This window comes from Mixophyes fleayi, chromosome 4 (assembly GCF_038048845.1).
Source record: "Mixophyes fleayi isolate aMixFle1 chromosome 4, aMixFle1.hap1, whole genome shotgun sequence".
Classification (NCBI taxonomy): domain Eukaryota; kingdom Metazoa; phylum Chordata; class Amphibia; order Anura; family Limnodynastidae; genus Mixophyes; species Mixophyes fleayi.
Window position 1 is genome coordinate 329,874,090 of NC_134405.1, and position 24,766 is coordinate 329,898,855.

At 39.8% G+C, this 24,766-nt stretch overlaps 1 protein-coding gene across 1 annotated transcript in view; it reads left to right on the forward strand.

Annotated features, from left to right (window-relative positions):
- LOC142153091 (hemagglutinin/amebocyte aggregation factor-like) overlaps window positions 1-4,316 on the forward strand; it is a 34,542-nt gene extending 30,226 nt beyond the window's left edge. The window contains exons 5-6 of the mRNA XM_075210365.1: window positions 908-1,060; window positions 4,192-4,316. Coding sequence (XP_075066466.1) covers window positions 908-1,060; window positions 4,192-4,231 — 193 coding nt within the window. The 3' untranslated portion in view covers window positions 4,232-4,316. The remainder of the gene's footprint in view (window positions 1-907; window positions 1,061-4,191) is intronic.
- Window positions 4,317-24,766: the final 20,450 nt, after the last annotated feature.

The window sequence follows — 24,766 nt, forward strand, 5'->3', positions numbered from 1 at the left end:
CACAAGGAGCCAAAGATGGTCACCGCCTACAATTTGAGATATTATTGCTTCTTACAATAAGCTCTATTTTTAATTATGGACATGTAGGAGGTCTATATTAATTATTTCTATCTACATAGAGAATGAATTAGTTCTCTGGTGGTGCACTTAGATATAGTCCAGTGATACGGTCTCTCCCTCTCAACCTAACGTTTTAAGAGAGTGACCTTATGTATAGAATATGGTTGATCGGTATCATTATCCCCAAGGAGGGGAAGAGAATTGTACGAGCAATGGTAGGAAAAGGAGGATAAAGGACAAAGCCCGTACAGTGATAACATCCCTGCTGGTATGGCCTGGTGGTTTACAGCACTAGGTATTCCCAAAGCCCAATCCCATCAGAACTTGGAAGCGAAAGCTGTAAACCACCAGGTCAGATACTATATAAAGCTGCAATGACCATTTAAATTGTATAATCACCTTTCATAGTTGAGATAGTTATAGACTGCAGGTATTTGCTACTGATATCTATAGATGTCAATCAAGGGGTAAATGTATCCAGCTGTGAGTTTCTGGCGGGTTTGAAAAGTGGAGATGTTGCCTATAGCAACCAATCAGATTCTAGTTATTTAAAACATTCTACAAAATGACAGCTGGAATCCGATTGGTTGCTATAGGCAACATCTCCACTTTTCAAACTTGCCAGAAAATCACAGCTTAATAAATATACCCCAAAGTGTCTTCAAATACCACTAGAGTAACAGTGCCATCTACACAATTAACTAGGCACTGCAGCCCATACCTAAACGTAAGCATTACTTTTTTAAAATAATAATTCAGAGAAATTGCACAAATAACGAAGATTAATTATAACAATTGGCTGCTAGTGCTATTTTAAATCATGAATTCACAATATGCTATTTTCTAGGTGGCAGTATTATTGCTGTGAAGGAGAGGTGGAGGTTACACGCAACTGCAAGTGGAGCGACTACGTCAATGTGGTTCAGAAGCCCTTTAGATGGGACACACCTGTGAATTATTACCTGACCGGGGTTTATAGTTCCCATGACAGTGCTGTAGAGTATGTATTCCATAGTAGTGACCATTTCTCCCAAAGAGAGAGCATTTTGCATCATTCGTTACAGTATATGTAAATCCTTACATTAGATATTGATACTCTGCTTAGAAATTGTCTCTGAGACTGGTGTTGGCGCTGCTGTTTCTTCCAATTTTGTGGCATACAGCTGCTTTGTTGTAAAACTACAGCTGCTGCAATATCACTTATCACCAGCAGGAGGCAATACAGAACCACATTTTATACCTTGGCAGACACCTGTGAGCATTTTCAAACACTATAGAATTATTTTTTTTACCTTTATGACTGATATTCTCTAAATTAGAGGCTAATCTGTTTTCAATTTGGCCTAAATTTTCTTTGTTTCTTGATTGAATACAGTGAGCCTGATTTATTAAGCAAAGTAAAGCAAAAAAAAGAGTAACTTTGCACCTTGGCAAAACCATGTTACATTGGAGGGGGAAGCAAATGTAAAATATGATGTCAGATTTATAGTTGGGGTAGGGCATGTCCTAGATCAACTTTAAATTTCAGTGTACAAATAAATCTATCAAGTATTTGTGCTACATGAATAAGCAGCCAGTATTTCTTATGTACAAAATAATACACTAATTTGCCCCCCTTGCATTGTAACATGGTTTTGTCCAGGAGAAAACGTACTCATTTTTTTGCCTTACAGGGGCAAGCGCAGGATTTGTAGAGGGGGGTTTTTCACAACACTCCGCCTGTGAGCGTGACCAGCATGCATGGGGGCGTGTCTATAATCTTAAACAGGACTTTGGCTGCTTTCCAACTCTTCCTATCCCTATAATATACATGGGCAATGCTGTGTGCACTACTGTTAGGTGCACACAGCTTTCCCTTTTCAAGCAGAGCCGTGTAAAGCGGGGGCAGGGTCCAGCCACCTCAATTATGCAGTGCCCCAGTCTTGGAGGGGGGTTTCCAGGCACTAAAAACAACCCCCTCAGTTTGCCTATGCCTTACTTTCCTTAATGAATCAGGCCCAGTGTGTTTTATCCCCCTAATGACTAGGAGTATTTTGTAATTTTGCGTGACCACAAAATTACAAAAAAAAAAAAAACAATTTGAAAAAAAATATTGTGCTTACGGTATCCCGTTAAATTTTATAATGTTGCTTTTTTCTGAAAGGGTTTTCATTTGGTATAATTTTAAGAATTTATTTTGCAGGATTATATAAATTAAATTAGGCAAAATTAGTAAAAATAAAATGCACTATCATATGATTCATCATTCTTTTCAAATAATTAGTGAGCACAGTAAATTAAATCATATAAATGTGTTCCCATATGTTTCCCATTTATTTTGATACCTAATTTATACAGTTTACTCTAGTTTATGAAGGCTCTAGAAGCTAAAAGAAGGATTATATTTAAAATAGTTTTATTATTTACATTTTTTAAAACATTTTTTTTAAAACTTGTTTGTTTGTTTCTTTTTTTCTTTTTTTAAGTACCTTATATTGACCTGTACAGGGCTGTAAACTAATCTGAGTGGTCTTATATCCAGAAGATCTTACCAGGGGATCTAGATATGGAAGTTCAGTATTTGCTGAACATTATCAATGACAACCTGGCTACAATCTAGCTGCACAGTGAATACAGCTCAGTCCAGCACACTGTAAAAGCGAAGCATATAACAATATAAATTACACTACTTTATAAGAAAGAAATTTTAGACAATTAGAAAAATATACTATGTAGATGTAGAATACTAGCGGATGGTACGCTGGCAATGCCCAGAGATATTACTGACAGTGATTTACATTTGCAATGATGGTTAAATCAACTGAAAATCGATACAAAAGGAGCTTATAAAAAGATGTTTAAACAAACGCTGAGTTAGCAAAATTAGATTTTCCAGCCCATTGTCATATTTCGGTTTGTCACAGACAGAGAACATAAAGTGTGCAAAATCTAGGAAAACACAATAAATGCAAAATACAATACGATAATACAATGTATGTAGCAACTGTGACCTCTCGCCAGTCCCCTTCATGTAAGCAAACACATTTCCTTTTTTTTTAATTCATGCCCTTCAAGGTGAGAATGGGATGAGCTCCCCCTTCCGCCGCTGGCTCACACGCTGCCTGGCGACCTTTCCACTTAGCCCTGGCGTCATTGCGGAACCTTTCGCGGCCATTTAGTCTTACTCTGCACCATTGATTACAATAATACCTGATATTAGCGTGAGTCAACTAATAACAATTAAAACCTCTTGTATCCACTTTTTCTTCCCCATGACAGATGATAAATTGGAATCCAGATTTAACCTTGTATCATCATCATCACCATTTATTTATATAGCGCCACTAATTCCGCAGCGCTGTACAGAGAGCTCACATCAGTCCCTGCCCTATTGGAGCTTACAGTTTAAATTGCCTAATACACACAGACAGAGACAGACACAGACTAGGGTCAATTTGTTAGCAGCCAATTAACATACCAGTATGTTTTTGTAGTGTGGGAGGAAACCGGAGCACCCGGAGGAAACCCACCCAAACACAGGGCGAACATACAAACTCCACACAGACTTTTTTTTATATTTTATATTTTATTTTTACTTTTGCCACTTTTGTAGATCCCCAAGGGATTGTGGGATCTAACATGTTTTTTGTTTTTTTTTCTATCTAGCACCTTTTTGGTAGGGTATGTGACATCTTGCCCGAGCATATTTTCATCCAGTTGTCTCTCTCCAGATCTATTCTAGGTCTATGTTAAGGTGTTATCTTTGTGCAATTGTGAACTCATTACCTTTCAATATATACCAATCTGCCTTTCCGACCTATATAGGTTTTTAACATTTGTGTTGTACAAATACATTTTGATACAGTATTTTGCCTTGTATCCATCATTGTACTCCAATTGTTGGGGGTGCGAATTAGAGGTTTTCCCAGCGCTCGACTCTTTTGGTTTTATCCTCACAGATAAGGCCATGATCGGGGATTGAGCTCATGACCCCAGTGCTGTAAGGCGGAAGTGCTAACCACTATGCCAATGTGCCGCCCACACCTCCCTATATGTTGTGTGACCACATAAATGCCTATTGCACTAAGGAAAGCTGGATAATCTCAGTCTGTTTTATTGTTTAACATTATGAAATTGTGTCTTGTGTTCTAGGGACAGACTGTGGAAATATTACTATTGTCAGAAGAACTAACGCAAGAGAAGTTGTCACCCAGAGCCAGAATCCATTACATCATCTAGAAATGTATTCATTAGTGTAACAATGTATCTGGCTTCTAATGCCACATTCTTCATATAATACAATAAAGTATTGTTTTGTGGTTTATATAATCTATTATTTTATGAAATATATTGGTAACCGGAGCTGTTATAGGGTCTACTCTGATTGATATAATATGGCATGTGTATAACGTGTTTGCAGTAAAATACATTGTACATTAGTCTTATTAGCATCTGCATATCTGTGGCTGCGGAAAAGCATGGAACTTGCTCACATCAGTCCCTGCCCCATTGGAGCTTAAAGTCTTAATTCACACACCCTGAGAGAGACTAAGGTCAATTTAATAACAGACAATTAACCTACTAGTATATTTTTGGAGTGAGAGGAAACCGGAGCACCCAGGGGAAACTTAGGGAGAACATACAATATCCACACAGATAAAGATATGGCCGAGAATCGATCTTGTGACCCCAGTGATGTGAGGCAGAAGTGCTAACCACTGAGCCACCATGCTGCCCCTTAATAGAAGGAGTGGCTCCTGTCCTTTTAGGATGCAAAATCTGGAGGGCTAATGGACAAAGCTTTTGGTGGACTGGGTAGTTTTCTCCTACAATGTGCAGATTTCAAAACATGTTGCTGGTTTCTTGACTGGAACCTGAGATGTTGGGGCCTGTTTGGAAAATGAATAATTACATGGAATATGGAAAGCCGAGCAATAAGTGAACACTCTAGGTCTCTCCCCCACCCCCCAACATTAAACAAACAGCATTCACATTTAATAGGTTTATATCCCATAGTGATCCCTGGCACTAAATTATTAACACATTTACTACAGACCTGGAAGTAACAGATCATGTACACTCCGTGTTTTGTTAATTTACTTGTAATCAGTTCATTAGGACACTGAAGCATGGGTGGGCACTGCTGAGCTCTTTATTCAGCCATCTGCAGACTTAGGTACATTGCACACTGCCCCCATCCCCATTTCCCAGCATTCCCCATGGTCTTAGGGACCATCACTAAAGATCCAAGCTTAAACATATAAGGGAGTGTCTACAAACATTAAGCATATCTAATGCAATAACATCACATCTTCTTTTCTTTAAAGATTAGCCTTGTATCCTTCAGTATAACAATTCAATGATATAACATTAAGAACATCATCTAACACGTTTCAATGAGTCTCTCAGGTCTGCGTATTTCTCTTTTGGGTCTTTCACACAAAGTCTGTGTTTCGTCAACCATGTTGGACCTTTCTTCCATCATGGTTTGTTCACCATTATCAAGTCCATCATACATGTCAGATGAAGGGTATTCTTCAGTCGTGTTGCCATCACTATGGTTGGGTTGAGATCTTAAATCGACCCGATTTCTTCTTACTTCTGTTCCACGATCTGTACGTACAATATAAGATCTTGGTGCTACTTGTGCTTGCACAATACCTTTCTGCATCCAAATGCCTTTCTCATGATCTCGGAGACGGACTTGGTCACCTGATTTTAGATCAGATAAGCTTTTTGCTCGCCTATCATGGTACAGTTTCTGTTTCTCCTGTTGACGTACCTTACTCAGTCTCACCAATGCTGAGTTATGCGTATTAAGTAGCTCATCACTTATCGGAAGATTTGCTCTAATCCTCCTTCCCATCAACATTTGTGCAGGAGAGAGTCCATTCTGTAGAGGTGTACTGCGGTAGATTAAAAGACTTTTGTAGAAATCTTCTTTGCCGTCTTGTGCTTTTTTCATTAGACTCTTTACATTTTTTACTGAACTTTCCACCAACCCATTTGACTGTGGATAGTGGGGACTCGATGTTGTATGGACAAATTCCCACTCTTCAGCAAATTGTCTAAATTCAGCGCTGGAAAACTGAGGTCCATTGTCGGTGAACACTTCCATAGGAACACCATGCCTTGCAAAGATTGACTTCATGCAACTGATTACGGCTTTACTAGTAGTTGTAGGTAGAGTCTGCACCTCAGGGTAATTAGAATAATAATCAGTCAAGACAATGTGCGTTTTTCCAACAAATCTGCGCCTACCTTCTGGTATGGTCTCTCTGGCACTGCATGAGGACTCAGCGGCTCGACTTGTTGCTTTGGCCTGTACATAAGACACAGTTCACATGTAGCTGTTGTCTGTGCTATGTCCTGGTTCATTCTTGGCCAATACATCACTTCACGCGCCCTCCGTTTACATTTCTCTTCTCCTAAGTGGCCTTCATGTATCTTGCACAACATAATTTTTCTTAGTCGTGCAGGTATAACAATTCTATTGCCTTTGTAAATAATACCATTGACAACCGTAAGGTCAGTGCGGTACATTCAACAATCATGAATAGACAGTGGGCACGCATTTTTTTCTGCTGGCCATCCTTTCAGAATGATGTCTTGTAACACTTTCATTGTGATGTCTGTCTCTGTTTTTTTTCTTATCTGTTCTTGTCTTGCAAGAGACACAGGTAGAGAAGCTACAATCAAATTAACATATGCGTCTATCTCTTTATCAATCAGACTTTCGGAACCTTCACTTTTGTCCACAGCACGGGAAAGTGTGTCAGCAATGTACATGTATTTACCAGGACAGTACAGCAATTGGACATCATATTTCTGTAGTCTTATAAGCCTTCGTTGAATTCTCATGTGACAGTCATGTAACGATTTAGCCATGATAGCTACCAATGGCTTGTGGTCAGTTTCCACTGTAAACGCTTGACCATACACAAATTGATGAAATCGCTCACATGCATATGTGATTGCTAGAAGTTCTTTTTCTATCTGAGCATATCTTGTTTCAGCACTTGTCAATGCTCTTGATGCATAGATTACCGGTTGCCATGTATCCTCATGTTCTTGTAACAACACTGAGCCTAGGCCAAATTGCGAGGCATCTGTTGAAATTCTTATTCTTTTTGTAGGATCAAAGAATCTTAGTACCGGTTGCTCTGTGATGGTCCGTTTCAAGTTTTGCCAACTTTCTTCTTGTTCATGTGACCACATCCACTCATTATTTTTGTCCAACAACCATCTTAGAGGTGCTGTTTGTTCGGAGAGTTGAGAAATAAACTTTCCTAAGTAAGTAATCATTCCTAGGAATCTTCTCACGTCGTCTTTGTTGTTAGGACGTTCCATGTTTATTATGGCTGATATTTTCCTCAAGTCAGGCTTCACACCTTCCTCCGAGACCACGTCACCCATAAAGGTAAGTGTTTTCACACCAAATTCACATTTGTCCTTGTTCAGCTTTAGATTCACTTTCTTGATAAGTTCCATTACTTGTCTCAGTCTAGAATCATGTTCTTCTTTTGTAGATCCCCAGACAATAATGTCATCCATCATTGTTTCAACACCTGGGGGTAAATGTATCAAGCTGAGAGTTTTCCAGCGGGTTTGAAAAACCAATCAGACTCTAGCTGTCATTTATTTAGTACATTCTACAAAATGACAGCTAGAATCTGATTGGTTGCTATAGGCAACATCTCCACTTTTCAAACTCGCTGGAAAACTCTCAGCTTGATACATTTACCCCCTGGAATGTGTTCAAAAATCATGTGTATCCTTTTGTGATATACTTCTGGAGCAGACAATATCCCATATGGTAGACGAAGGAATCTGTATCGACCTTCTGGGGTATTAAATGTACACAGCATTGAGCTGGCTTCATCTAGCTTCATCTGCCAGAATCCTGAAGATGCATCCAATTTACTGAACCATTTTGCTCCCGCAAATTGTGACATGATTTCATCTCTGGTTGGTAGTTTGAAATGTTCTCTTTTAATAGCCTTATTAAAATCACTTGGATCCAGACATATTCTGAGTTGTCCATTTTTCTTTTCAACAATTACTAAGGAGCTCACCCATTCAGTAGACTCATCAACTTTCTGTATCACACCCAAAGCTTCCATGCGGTTTAACTCCTGTTTTAGTTTTTCTCTCAGCGCAAATGGCACTTTTCTAGAAGGGTGTATCACTGGAGGAACTTTCGTGTCTAGATTTATCTTATGTTCGCCAGGCAGACAACCTAAACCTTCAAACATGTCTCTGTATTCTGTAAACACTGATTTGCATTCATCTTCTACTTGTGATGTCACCATGAAAACTTTCTTTATCAAGTTAAGCTTCTCACATGAACTTAATCCTAGAATCGGTTGTACATCTTTATCCACAATCAGTAGAGATGTTTTAAACTTTTGTCCTTTGTAGCTCAGGGTCACTAGGCATGTACCTTTCACAGGAATTTCCTCCCCAGTGTAGCCTGTAACTTTCACATTGGCTGGATGAATTTTAGGTTTTACTCTAAAAGTCTTATAGTCTTGAAACGATCTCAAATTCACCTGCGCACCAGTATCAAGCTTAAAGGGAATGACAATCTCGTATGCACTTTGTTTGTTTCACTATTGGTTCTACAGCATTTGGCAAAGTGATTAAGTCCACCACATTTCATGCAGGTTTTACCATAAGCAGGGCACATTTTAGGATTGTGAGTATTTCCACATCTACTGCAGATTTTCCTATTAGATTGCATTTTAGACTGCTTCATTTTAGAGAATGGTGGTTTGCTTGGCTCTGTTTTCTTCACCACATGTACAGTGGTATCACATTCCTTGTGTAACTGTTTAGCTTGTAGTCTGGTCATTTCTGCAGATCTGCACATAGTCATTGCCTTGTCTAGTGTTAGGTCTTGCTCTCTCAGCAATCTTTCTCTGAGTCCATTATCAGGTATTCCACAGACAATACGATCTCTAATCAGTGAGTACTTTAAATCACCAAATTCACAGGTTTTGCTGAGTGATTGCAGTTCTGTAACATACTGATCAAATCCTTCTCCAGACTTCTGATCACAGGTGAAAAACTTATATCTTTCATATGTCACATTTTTCCTTGGCACAAAGTAATCTTCAAACTTTTGCATTATAGAAGATAGCACCATATTCTGCCCTTTAGCAAACTGAAAACTGTTATAAATGTCCAGCACATCCTCTCCTATCACATGGAGGAAGATGGATGACTTTGTTTTATCCTCCATTGCATCAGCTCCACATGCAGCAAGATATATATTAAACCTTTGTTTAAATCTTTTCCAGTTTTCGGACAAGTTGCCAGACATGAGCATGCCTGCTGGAGGAGACAGCCTATCCATAGTTACTCACTGTTTTAAGTGACCAGAGCACAAGGCAGATATTCAGACACTGCGTGTCACAGCTTTACAGACTTCTGCAGGATCCTTTCACACTCTGAGCTCTAGCAGTCCAGTTAAAACTTCTTCTGACACCATGTTTTGTTAATATTCTTGTAATCAGTTCATCAGGACACTGAAGCATGGGTGGGCACTGCTGAGCTCTTTATTCAGCCATCTGCAGACTTGGGTACATTGCACACTGCCCCCACCCCCACTTCCCAGCATTCCCCATGGTCTTAGGGACCATCACTAAAGGTCCAAGCTTAAACATATAAGGGAGTGTCTACAAACATTAAGCATATCTAATGCAATAACATCACACTCCGTTCCAGTGACACAGTGTAAAGCGGTACTGACCAATGTGTAACATTTTGTCGCTTCACAACTGTCCTGTGTATTATGACCAGACATGCTGCATATAAGAAATATATCACACTTCTGGGCTTATTTTATATCATGCAATCTGCACAGGGGCTGTAACCTCAAAGTGCAGTTTATAAAAATAAAGAACACTTGTACTAATGCCAGTATTTGTTGTTAGTTAGAACACCTTAAAAATACAAATTAAATATTTTTTATCAGATATCAAACCATATATGATGCATAGCACACAATAAGAAATAAGACAAATCTGACCGTACATAACACAAATCACACATTATATAATTTATTATAATATAATGTATACACACATCTGTATCAGTTTACATGGTAGATATTTGGTTGCTAGAGGACTGGCAGGGAAGTGGTGGCACATTTTGGCCTGGGGTGCTGCTTAGCTGGTGCAGTGTAATCAGGGTTATTCTACCCCTAGGTCTAAAGTCTGGGTGCATATAGAGATGACCTCTCTCCCTGCATCCCCTCGTTATGCGTTACTTTGGCTGCTCCCTAATCAAAGGTCAATAGACTGTAAAGTTTATTTCCAACTTCTTCCCTTTTAAACCCACTTTGGGACAAACCGCTTTCTCTGCAGAACTTTTCCTGTGCTCATTCTTCAGCTGGATAGAGGGATACTTTAGATTTCTGAACGATGTCCCCAAATTGTGAATGTTTCCTACCTACTCTGACCTGCTGCCGACCTAGGGCTTCTCCATAGCACAGTGCCACTAAAAACTGCAGACCAAACTTTTTTATCCACAGAATGAATGACCTCCTCTCAGCTAGACCTTTATCCCTCTATGGGTGAATCCGCCTCACTTTCCTCCTCATTTAAATCTACACAACACATTACGTGTGTCTCAAACCAACTCCAAAGATCCCCACAAATTCAAGTAGGAATTTTATTTCGTTGAGGCATTGCAGTTGGACAAACATTTGGTCATTGGTGGCCAAATCCTTGATAATTATTCAATGAAAGGAATTTTTGGGTCCTCTTCATAGATGTTTAGGATAGAGCTTGTACACAGTTACACCACCAGAGGGGAAGTGGTCACTTTGTTAGACAAAGGGGTAACTTGGTTACTAAAGTTCTGACCAACCTTCTTCACTCCCTCTCTCCCTCCTTGCCCTTCCCCAGCCCCACCGTGCTTTTTTTCCAATTTTCCATTTTCAAATATGGCTTTTTCTTTACAACTCTGCCTATAAGACCAGCATTCTGGAGTCGTCATTTTATAGGTGCAAATAACACTGGTGTTTGGCGTGTATTATTTAAGGAAGACGCCAACGCAGGACCTGTAAGACGTGTGTTTCTCCAACTACAGACTCCGATGTCCTTTTGTGCACCTGAGTTTTTTCTGCTTTTTCTATCCTGGTTACATTCAGTTTGCCATTTTTTTCTCAGTACAGTTTATGAAATCTTTAGTTTCTTGGCAATCTGACACATGGAAGAGCCTACAGTTCTGCTGTTGGTTTCTGTTCCCCATAATTCCTTTACCTCCTTTGAGAATTCCACTGACAGTCTAATTGAGGGTGACAATCTCCTTTCACAATACAAGCCTAAGGGCAATAGATATGTGGCATGATGTCATTGTGGGTGAGTCCACATCCGGTAAGTTACTAAAATGTTAGAAATCAGGTAGAGGTTGCAGGTACAACCTCCTGAGTTTGCTCAGTCTTCATAGAGACCCAACATAGAGACACACTTAATCCATACTTAACTTCTTTTTCCTCCCCTCTGCAAGATCTCGGATGGGAGGTGAAGTTGTTTCCCAAATGTGTCTTGTAATGTATTAGACTTATAGTTGTTACAACTCTGTCTGTCATTTGTACCTAGCAGCAGTACCTCATACCACCAGAGGTGCTGCTGTTCTGCTCCTGAACTCTGCAACATACCTGAAGGAGTTAATCTTCTTGCCTGAGGATTAATTAGAACTGCACCTGTCACACTGCTTTTAATACCTGCCTCAAGCTTTGCTCTGTGCAGATCATCCCGTTTGTTCCTGGCTGCTACTACCTGCTCCTGTTCTTTTGTTATAAACCTGCTGGACTGACCTTCTGTGTATGACCCCTGCCTGTTTCTTGGACCTTGCCTGCTTGCCTGAGACCCCGAATCATTTACCTGTACTTTGGACCACGCTGTTTTGCCTGTTGCCCTGATCTTTCTGCCTGACTTCTGGAACTCGCTATTTGCCTCATCTCTACCTGGCTATTTGGATTTATTGTCTGATCACTGCTTGATCCCTGGACTCTGTCTGCTCTCCTGGATAACCTTGTGCCTTTTGGACTGGGGTAAAACGTATTATATCAGTACCTGCCATTGTTACTATACAGTCTCTTTAGGAAACCTGTTCAAACATGTGGATCTGAGTCATCTTTTGTTTGTGTATTCACTTTAATAAAGACACTTTGCTTTACATTTTTGTTGCTATTAGTAAATACACTGGGATTCATAACAATAGTTTATAAGATTACAAATCTTACTTCAACTTTCCACTTATATATATTTTTCTTTTATTAATGGTACACAATGAAACATAATTTCCTCTGTCTCTTCCTATTGTCACAATCCTTTAATCTTCCACAACAATTGTAAATAGTTATTGCATTTTGGGGGTATTATGTATTTAGGGTGCTATTGGTATTTCAGGTCAGGCTCAGCAGCCTATTAAGAACATTTTAACGGAAAATAAAATACAGGTAGCCCACTATAGGACCATCCGGTGGGGGGACGCAGAGGACATCCTGCCCCTGGTAATGTCCCAGCATAAATGGTAATAGGTGTTATTTCTACATCTTATTTTGTTTTAGTAATGATAAACATAATGCTTCCAATCATAATTTCCTAGAAAGACAAATAATTAGAATTATCTAAAAGAAACAGAAAACTATTAATCACTATATATTGCACCACTTTAAAAACTTTCACATCTAATAAAATAAATATTTAATAATCTACTGTAAATTATTGCAATGCTAGAAGCAACTAGGGCGTTCTGTGACTGTATAAAAGCACAATTTTGTAGGATTGTTTCTCTACAGGTAACAGATGTCTGAATTGACTACAAGTATCCCAATCATTTACAATGAGGAGTGCAATATTCTTAATACACAAATTTTCCTAAAGAACAGTGATGATATTATAACTCACAGATTATAAACAATGACATTAGATATCTTTCTTTATACTGATATCTCCATAATATATTACCTACATTAACATTGTATTTTTTTTATTATTTACTGCATGTATTGAAGTAATGAGGTGAATGGTAACTAAATATTTGCTGATTCTATTACATATATTACTTTCCTAAGTGCATATATTACATTTCCCAAACATAGACAGGCTTTTTGCTTTTAATAAGGGAGTAAAAGTACAGAAACATACTGCTTCAATTCTCTGATTTTGTTTTCCACCCCAATCCTCACATGGAAAACTCATTTCAATCATGTAAACATAGCACAACATTTACTGACATGAAACTCCATTTTTGTAATTTCAATCCTTTCCTTGCCACAATTTAGAAAAAAAAAAAAAAAGTCTGGAACAAAAATGCATTCTGAGTTACTGATGCAAAGTTCCAGTCCGTTGACTTTCTGCAATACTTAATGCAAATTTCTATCCTAAATATGTTTTCCACACCAATCACCATCTTACCTCACATTTCAGTTTACCTCCTACTCCCTCTTTCACTCACTGTCTGCCCTGACCTTTTCTTTTAACTCTGTCCTTAACTTTCATCTTGAGAAAAGCTATAATTGAATTTCTGCGACAAAGGAACGTTAAGAAAAAGTATAAAAGGTTTTATTAACAAAATGAAAGCTAGCGCTGTGCAGGAGCACACCTGGGGGGGATTCCTAGTGCCTGGAAACCCCCCTCACAGCCTGTGACACTGTATGCTTGAGGTGGCTGGACCCTGCTACTTTTACAGCTTGTGTGCAGCTGGTTTCGGTCTGGACTGTTCCTCACATTTGAAAGAGGACGGAGTTAACAGCTTCTGAAACAAGATTTGTGATCTTCTGGAGAGCTCACTGTGAGAGATTCTGACAGGCCGGCAATCAGAACATACATAGCCTAACAACTGGGAACCTTGCTTGACCTGAAGACTGTTTATGTACTGATCTTTATCACTACTTCTTGGATGGTGCTAAGGAAAGTAATTTATTTAAGTGGAGGGAAGAGATTTCTTTCCACATAGAATACATCTTTCTTCTCTTGTTGTTTATCACTGCACAGAATTGTTTATGGTAAATATAGCTGACTAATCTGGGCAGCACCAACACAAATATTGGTGTAAAGCCACTAGAGTTTGGTTGAAGAAAGTTTAATATTTAAATTAGGGATGGTCACTGACCCCCGTGTTTTGGTTTTGGATCTGGATTACATTTGTGTTTTGGTTTTGGCAAAACAGCCCTTGCATGGTTTTGGTTGGTTTTGTTTTTCAATTTGTTCAAAAATTACATTTTTTGGGCTAAAATAACATAATTTAGTGCTCCACCTGTTTCTTGGATAAGGGAGGTAAATGTACAACTAATAAATGTCAATGAGCGCATTTTCCCCCCCTGGGATGTGTGCTTTTATCATACACACACCAATCCAGGGTGCCAGACAACGCACTAAAAAGTAGAGATGGGCGGGCTCGGTTCCCCGAGAACCGAACCCACCCGAACTTTGGGTATCCGAGTACCGAACCGAGTAGGCTCGGTACTCTCCCACCCGTTCGGAATCCAAATCGAGGCCGAACATCATCGTGACGTCGTCGGATCTCGGGGCTCGGTTCTCGCCTTACTTGAAGATTATAAATACACGCCACCACAGCAATCCATCGCCATTTGACAGAGGGAGAGAGCAGGGTGTAGTCACAGGCTGATTAGAGCAGGGACAATATTCTGAATCCAATTGTGCTAACAAAAATCGCTGTAGAAGAGAGGAGGATAGAGGAGTTTTTTGTTTTTTTTTCCCAGTATTTGGCACTTAAAGTGCTTTTTGGGTGTCCCACATTATTTTGCCTAAATATTTCTGGCTATCCAAATTACGATCGGTCAGCAGTATCTTACCAAATAATTTTTACCACTACAAGTGCTTTGCGCTCAGAATGGATTCAAAGCAGTCCACATATGATCAGAATGAGCGATCGGGTTCTGTCACCAGTCCTGATGTTAGTGTTCCCAGTACGTCATTTGGGCAAGGCGATGTCAAACTACACAGTGTTTCGAAATCAGTCCAAAAAACCAAAACAAAAAAAAAAATTACTGTGTTGAAGCGTAAAAGAAGTGTAACTGAGCAAAAGTTAACTGCCGATAAAAAAAAAATTGCCAACATGCCATTCTACACACGCAGTGGCAAAGAGAGAATGAGGCCTTCACCTTTGGCTATTAGTGGCAGATCCCAAAAAGTTACTGAGCCTACAATTGGTGCACAACTACTGTTACGCGTCACAGCTGAGCTGCAAGATAACGGTAAGGCATTAGAGGATAATGTTTGCTCTGATTCAGAAATGACACCAATCGATGTGGAGAGTGCATCCAACAGTGGGATGTCTAATCGTGAGCATTTTGCTGATGTGTGCCTTAATAGCCCGAGTGTAGCCGGTGATACACAAATTGAGAATGCCACTTTGGAATTAGAAGAGGATGAGGGGGAGATTTGTGTAGGCGACAAGGGCGCTAATGATGATGTTGATGAGGATGAGGTTGTTTGTGTAAGTCCTGCACCAGTGGCAGCAGTTCTGGCAGGTGACAAGAAAAAGGCCATTGTCATGTTTGGGCATAAAACAAAAAAATCCACTTCTTATGTGTGGAATTATTTGTACCCAAATCCAGACAACAGTTGTATAGCCATTTGTAGTGTATGTCAAGCCACAGTCAGTCGAGGGAGGGACCTTAACCATCTTGGAACCTCATCTATGTTACGCCATTTAACGAGAGTTCATGGCAAAGTGTTGAGAAAAGCTGAAAGTTCTTCCAAAAAAATTACAAGCACTCCATCATCAGCTAAGACTCCGTTCACCGACATCCCGACGGCTACAAAATAAACCCACCACACCATCCTCCTCAATAGCCTCAGTAGTGCTCGGAGTTAGCCCGGCATCCCACTTATTAGTGCAGGAGTCATCCAACCTTATTATTGATTCCTCTGAAGAAAGCGTTAGTCCCACTGCTGCTACTGCTGTTGCTGCTGCTGGGGGTGAATCGTCAGCCCAGAGGCAGGTCATGAAAATGAGCAGTCCTACATTTCAGCAATTAACGGTGAAACAATCATTTGCGAGGGGAAGCAAATATGACAGCAGTCACCCAGTCGCCAAGCGATTCACAGACGCCAAGGCTGCAATGTTAGTGTTAGATCTGCGTCCAATCTCCACAATAAATGCAGCTGGTTTTTTACAGGTAATTGAGGTTTTGTGTCCGGGTTACAGAATCCCATCGCGACACCATTTCTCCCGTAAAGCTATTCCACAACTATACAAAAAAGTGTGTAAAAATGTAGAGATTTCGATGAAAAATGCCATTCTGCCCACTGTCCACTTAACCACAGATATGTGGACACATGGAAGTGGCCAAACCAAAGACTATATGACTGTGAAAGCCCACTGGGTTGGTCATTCACCTTCACCAGCAGGAACAGCAGCAGCATGTACACCACTACATAACATTTGTCACAGGCAGGCCACTCTTTGTATCACCGGCTTCACTAACAGGCATACGGCTGACAATTTGTTACGCAAACTGAGAGATGTGATTGATACATGGCTTATACCACTCGGACTCTCCCCAGGGTATGTCATTTCAGATAACGCCAACAATATAGTACGAGCATTACAGCTGGGTGATTTCCAACACATTCCCTGTTTTGCTCACACCATCAGCTTGGTGGTGCAGAGCTTCCTACGAAATTACCGTGAGGTGCAGGAGATGCTTTCGGTGGCCCGTAAAATTTCAGGCCATTTCAGGCATTCAGCCACAGCATGTAGGAGATTGCAGCAGCTCCAAGAGCAGTTTAACTTGCCCTGCTACCAACTTAAGCAAGAGGTGTTAACTAGGTGGAATTCCATCCTGTACATGCTTCAGAGGATGGAGGAACAGCGCAAAGCCATCCAAGCATATTGCACAAGCCATGACATTGGGAAAGGAGGGGGGATGTATTTCACTCTTGCACAGTGGGGAATCCTTTCAGTGCTGTGCAAGGTGCTGAAACCATTTGAAGTTGTGACGTGTGAGGTGAGTTCAGACTGCTAGTTTGAGCCAAGTCATTCTTTTAATTAGACTATTGGAAAAGCAGCTTGAGAAAATGAAGGAGGAGCTGAAAGCAAGCAATTCAGCAAAGTATGTTGGCCTTGTCGATCAAGTACTTCATTCGCTTCACAATGATCATCGAGTTATTAAGATCTTGGACACGGATCAGTACGTTTTGGCCACTGTGCTTGATCCAAGGTTTAAGACCTACATTGAGTCTTTACTTGTAAATGAGCGAGATGTGAACTTTTGCAAGGAGCTATTGCTCAGCAAATTGGCTGCTGAACTGGGCCTTGGCTTGACGACGTGTCCTCCTTCACTTTCTCAAGCTGCTGCTGCTGCTCGTAAAAAATGACTTTTCCCAAAAAGAAGCAGGGAAGACCACGAGGAAGGCCTTCACCATCCAAGACATCCAAGCACTGACTGTTCTCTAATGGCGGATTTAAGCGGCGATGAATTGATAGTCTGTGATGATGACGTACACACTGATGAGGGTGAGGATGAAGCTGAAGATGATGATGATGATGATGATAACATCTTTTTAAAACTAATATGTAAGTGTAGGGTGCAATCTACCCCCAAAGAGGAAAGGGACTTGTGGCATTTCCATATCACGTACCGGCTTGAAAGGCTGCTGTTTAGGCAATTTCTCGTTAAGGGTAGGGTGTCATAGACAGAGTGACCCCCAAACTGGCTTTGTCCATTTCCCTTAATATTGTACAGTCTATAACGGCTGAATTTTTTGTTTTTTTTTCAACAAGTGCATGGGGGCCTATAGAGACAGAAAGCAAACTGCCTTTTTCCATTTCTTTACATATTTAACTATAAGTGTAGAGTGTAATATACATCCAAAGACGATGGCTGCATTGCCAATATGCATAGATGGACAGGAAGACAATCTGTTTTGTGTGTAGAATAAATGAAGGCCTACCTACCAGGAATTAATGTTTTTTTGATAATTTATTAGCTTTACAATTAGATTACTTATCTATGAAACAGGTGGAGCACTAAATTGGGTTATTTTAGGCCCAAAAACATTGATTTTCCAACTAAATAGCGAAACAAAACCAAACAAAACCAAAACCAAAACACGTAATGGCGGTTTTCCAAAACACGACGGTAATCCAGATCCAAAACCAAATCCAAAACCCAAACCAAAACACGGGGGTCAGTGACCATCTCTAGTTTTAAGGCAGTGCCCTTCGCACAGTTTCATTCTGAGATGCTTCAGCGGGAGCTTCTCAGAAAATGGTCAAAATCCAACTTCCATCACTTTTATCTGCAGCCACACACCAGTAGCCACGTGGTGGTTGTCAAGAACCAATCTTGCAGAAGGCCAGTTCTTATAAACTTGGCTGTGGAGCTTGGTCACCGAGTGCCATTCTGTCTGGGTGGGTAGCGGTCATAGTTCCTCTTTGATTTCAGGGACTCTGGTCTCACCAGGAGTCTTTATTGCCTATTAAAGTAATTCTATCATTTTCAAATAAGCATTGCATAGGCGATTGTATTGTGTTTCTAATGCACAAAGTGATTTATTTTAGCAGATGTAAATAGTCAACAATTCAATACATTATTATATTATGATACAGTACAGTACAGCCAATACCAAAAGATAAATACATACCGCTGCTATCGCATGTGCTCGCTGCGCACCCACGGGACCCAGTGGACAGTATTTCTGTTAGAATACTGTGATCAGTGAATACTGAGAGCTGGGTGTACAGCTATGATCATATATACACAGTCAGTGTTACAGAGAACAATGCAAATGACGTGGCTTGCTTCTATAGGTCCAGACATCAGATGGGTCCAGGCTAAACAGGTCATAGGCTGATTCAATCTAAGGAATCCAAAGGTGGGGGTCGTCTCTCCAGGGGATGAGCTCCTTTCTTCCCGCCAATGCTCCAGTTACAATTAGCATTTCATAGCCAACATCATACAAAGGTTTATTCCCTAATATCAATAACCAAAGTATGCAATGTGCGATCTCTTCGCCGACTGCACCGGACAGCTGCTGATGAATAGGGTTTTAATATGATACTAGGCATGATACCTTTCCTATAACCTGAACCTTGAATATCACTGAAGTGTACATATAATCATTATATATATATATATATATATATATATATATATATATATATATATATATTAATAATAAACCAAATACTATCTGCTCATAAATTACAGTGTAACGGAACCAATATGAATTATATAAATAACTAAATGTTGTAATGCGAGTGTGTGCGTGCGTATTTTACAGTGCGATCGCACCATGCCACGAGTTACGTGGCGTACGGATCGCAATCGCACGGCAAAACAATATTAACCAATATACTTTCGTTCATCCAATTATACGACTTCGACATTGCCCATCACTGTATTGGAGCTGAGAGCAATCTACGGAGTACTTGTGCAGCATCAGGTTGTCCTGGCCCGAAAATCCAATTGAACAATTCTGCAGTGGTAGCCCACTTTAACCATCGGGGGAACACAGTGCTATATGTCCTGGAAGGAACACCACATCAGTCATATTTATCCTAGGGGTGGTGAACTTGGAGGCTGATTACCTCAGCCGAAACAAGTCTCCATCCAGGAGAGTGGACCTTTCATGCAGAAGATTGCCCTGCTGGTTCAGTGCTGGGCTCATCCAGAGGTAGATCTTATGGCATCACATCTGAACTTCAAAGTCTGTGTTGTGCGAAATCCGAGGACTGGGTACACAGATGCCATGATGATACCCTGTAAAATTCATCTGGTGGACCTGCTGATTCCAATGCTTCCGTGGGTGCTGATGGAAATTGAAAAGCAACTGTTAATCGCCATTCTAGTGGCCCCAGACTGGCCGCACTCCCTCCCCTTGCTCAGACTTTGTTCTAGCTATTTTATGGCTAGACCCCCTTTTGGGCTTTGTTCTAAAATGGACGATGGTTCCGGATAGGAGGGGCATATTCGGGGAGGAACTGATCTTTCAATAGTTTTTAATATGAAGTCCACTTATTATACCCTATGGTTGCCTCTACTGTACTCCGGAGAAATTGATTTTATAGTGCGTAAAAATCCCCTTGTTTGCTTGATCCCACCACTTAACTGTCGGGTGATAGTGTGAAAGCTGGAACATTTTATCCATCTTTATTTTCTTTCCACCCACCCCCCTCCCCTTTTTTTTTTTTTTTTTTGTAACATCCTGTACGGTCCTGACATGAACGCACTGCATTGTAGTAATGCTGTCTCAATTGTACGGCTTTCCAGTAACCTTATAAAGCTGGTTTACTTCTGTATGTGAGACACTTTCCATAAAACTGTGACCCCACTGTAACCTTGTCTGTCTGTAGGCTCCAGAGGTCATTCGGATGCAGGAAAAGAACCCCTACAGCTTTCAGTCAGATGTCTACGCCTTTGGCATAGTTCTATATGAATTGATGACTGGCCAGCTACCTTATCAAAATATCAACAACAGAGACCAGGTAAGCATTATTTATCTTGTGGGGTTTTTGTGCAAGGTGGGATAAAGAGTTTCCATTAATCATATCGCAGTTACGTTCTGCAGCATATTTCAATTTACATATCATATTGGTCTGTCAAGAGATTGGGGATTAGGGACCTGGCGTGTTTCCGAAATCGGAAAGGACCAAGAATACACCGAGCTGCAAACGCCAACTTCTTTTATAATGCTAGACACCATGTTCATTGAGAATAATGTAATGGAAAATTAGTCATTTTGTTTTCTAAAGCCACAATATATTTTTATTTTGAAGATCATATTTATGGTTGGGAGAGGATATTTGTCTCCAGACCTCAGCAACGTTCGGAGTAACTGTCCCAAAGCAATGAAGAGGTTAATGGCAGACTGTCTGAAGAAGAAAAGGGATGAGCGGCCCTTATTCCCACAGGTAACGAGAGCTTCACTAACTGGAGATTGGCCGCCGTTTCCAGCACTTACACTATGTCCACAGTGCAGCAGCTCCAACGCATCTGTACGAGAATCAGTGTTTGCAACACACTGCTTCTTCCATATTGTGCGTCATCTCGGTGTAAAAAGATTAAATTCATCCAGTCCTCCTGAAAAGAAATACTCTATTTATTCACTCCTCTATAACACTACTGATAGAATCCTCAGGCTCCTTTTGAGATATGTAAACCGGAAACTTTATTTATAGATATATGTTTAATAGATATTATAAATATATAAGTATTAATATATATCTCTATAGCTATATTTTACGTCACACCTATTTTTGTGCAAATATATTATATAAGGCTTGCTATTGGTCCGCTCATTAAAACTAAATGGCCAAAAAATACTTCTAGTACAATCATATATTATTTAAACACATTAATCGCATATGTGCATATGACTGGTTCATGTGTTTTTAAAAGGGGGATCTATTTCACTACGGTCCAAGAAATATATCTATGCAATAATATACAGTCTACACAGATATATAATCTTAGCTCATTAACCATGCAGAATTTATTTGTCCAAACCATTACAGCTCTAGTTTACTAATATTTATTTATGCTTATACAAGTCGCAAGATAAGAAACACAATGGTAATACGTTTTCTAATTATATACGCTTCCTTATCTAACTACATAACAAAACACAACACTATATTGGGCGGCACGGTGGCTAAATGTTTAGCACTTCTGCCTTACAGCACTGGGGTGCTAACCACTAGATTAGATTTGTATTATTTTGTTAGTGTTACTGACATGTCAGTGAGGTTAGGTGTGGATTAGTGTTATGTTTTACACTGGTTCATTTAGTTTTTAAATGTAATATAGTTCCGTTTTTGTTTATTAAAAACAGAAGAACAAGAAGAAGATATAAAAGAATCACCTTGCAGGCAGTGACAGCCACTATGTGACTTTCACTGTACTCTCAGGCATAGAGGGCGGGGACTTCGTCTGAGGAGCTGCCATTTTCAGGGAAATACCAAGTCTCCTGCTGAGGCGGAGGGGGGACTTGGATTTCATCTGGCCACAATCTGAGCACAGATTAAAAGGCTACAACACAAAAGAAACAAAGGAGAGCTATAATAAGAAAAAGCCTCCTGTGAACGGGTAGGATAATCGTCCTCAAAGCAAAAGTCTCCTGTGTGGGGAGTATAACAGAGACCCCCTCCCCCCCCAACTGATTGGTATGTTCCAAAGGCAGGAACATTCAACTAGAGTTTACCTCAGAGGACTCCTGACCGAAATAATGGAGAATCCATCTGCTGCTGCTTCACTTCATTGAACAAACAACTGCAGCTAAGTGCCCCAGTGGGGGATGTTGTTTTTGATATATAGAGTTATATGTATATGTGTGTATATATACTCCCTGAACAATGAAACAAGCAGGGTTTTATATCTGACACTCCTCCCACAGGCCTAGCTTGATGGGCAGGTGACACACCCACCTTCTCTTTAAAAGGAAACGCCCATCCCTGGCTCTGTTTAGACTATCAGACACACCCTGTCTGTTTGCTGAGAGGAAGCAGCTTTTATATCATGTAAGTAAACCAATTCTAAACTACACATATGTTTTTACCTGGTTTAATCTCCACCTAGGTACATAACTGTGCCAATGTTTTACTCTACTTCCCTGCTTTCTCTGCATATTGCCAGCTAAATGCCTCCTTTTGTTACAATATATATATGTGTGTGTGTGAATTATCACAATATCTTCTACTTTTACATTATTATTATCACAGATATTTATATTACTGGTTTGAGGCTATTAGTCAGAGTCAGAATTAGTAATTATTTTACTGTATTTTCCACTGTGAAAGTTGTCTAATCTGTATTTCTTAAAGAAAAAAAAAAAAGAGAAAAATATAATGTCTGATAAGAACAAGAATTATTGGGCAGAATTTTATAGCTGTTCAATATGTTCTGTCAGATTATCTGTGGGGTAAACAGACCAGGGGGCTGTTAGTGCTCAGTGTGACACTGTCCTCAGCAGCTCAGTACCCACTGGGGAATAACTAGTTACTGAGGTTCCTTGTGGTAATAAAGAGAACACTGTGTGTGTGTGTGTGTGTGTGTGTGTGTGTGTGTGTGTATGTGTGTATATATATATATATATATATATATATATATATATATATGTATGTATGTATGTATGTATGTATGTATGTATGTATGTATGTGTGTTTTATCATAGAAGGCTCTACAGTTAATGCAGACAGTATTTTACATGAGTGTTCAGTCAAATTATTATGAGACAATCATTTTATTATCCAGAGATTTATACCATACTGTTTTAAGGCAATAGCCGGGGTGAAAACAACAGTGATTGTACTATTATCTCTGTGCTGTGGTTGTTTATGGCCTGGCTGTTTCTTTTTAAATAATAACATATAAATACTTAGAAGGAGCATGTCCTTTTCCTATATTTATATAATTCATATTCATATTGGTTCCGTTACACTGTAATTTATGAGCAGATAGTATTTGGTTTATTATTAGTCTATATATATATATATATATATGATTATATGTACACTTCAGTGATATCCAAGGTTCAGGTTATAGGAAAGGTATCATGCCTAGTATCATATTAAAACCCTAATCATCAGCAGCTGTCCGGTTCCATCGCCGAAGAGATCGCATATTGCATACTCTAGTTTTTGATGTTAGGGAATAAACCTTTGTATGATGCTGGCTATGAAATGCTAATTGTAACTGGAGCATTGGCGGGAAGAAAGGCGCTCATCCCCTGGAGAGACTACCCCCACCTTTGGATTCCTTAGATTGAATCAGCCTATGACCTGTTTACCCTAGAACCACCCTTGTCTGGACCTATAGAAGCAAGCTACGTCATCTCTATTGTTCACTGTGTAACACTGTACTGTATATAAGCATAGCTGTGCACCCCCACGGCCCTCAGTCTCCACTGATCACAGTATTCTAACAGATATACTGTCCACTGGGTCCCGTGGTTAGCGCAGCGAGCGCGGTATGTATATATCTTTTGGTATTGGCTGTACTGCACTGTAGCATAATATAATAATGTATTGAATTGTTGACTATTTACATCTGCTAAAATAAATCACTTTGTGCGTTAGAAACACAATACAATCGCCTATGCAATGCTTATTTAAAACGATAAAATTACTTTAATAATTTGGGGGCTTGAAGGTGAGTTACGTTATCGGCAGGTATGCAACTCTTACGGTATTCGGTTCCTCAACAAAGGGTGGATTGACGGACGCGTCGCATACATGAAAAGAACGCAATGTGTTTAAGACCTGTGGTTCACTTTGTGTTGTGAAACCGAATGTCCGTTGTTGCATAGACTGAAGGAACGCTAATTTGAATCTAGAGACAAGAAAAAAATGTTTCTTTTTATTGTCGTTTTGCGTTTTAAAGGGTATTGCTTTGCATAGAGTATATGTATTTTCTGCATTGAGTATGTGTACTTCCGGTAATATTGCCACGTGGTTAAACAATCGTTTTGATAGTTATTTATATGTGCATAGTATAATTACTTGTGAAAGCCTCTGAGACATTATTACTATTGTTGGGAACCTTTGATTTTCTGCGCAGAAAAGGTGTATAGTGTGTGATTTTGTAACGTAGATACACTGTTTATTATTCATTGTGCTCAGTTTCTGTCTGACGAGGCGGGTTGCCCAACTGATGGACGGTATACTGGGCAGGTATACCGAATGCGAAAACTGGGTTTTCGCAAAGCGCTACCAATAGATCGCAAGGTTTGCTAATAACTAG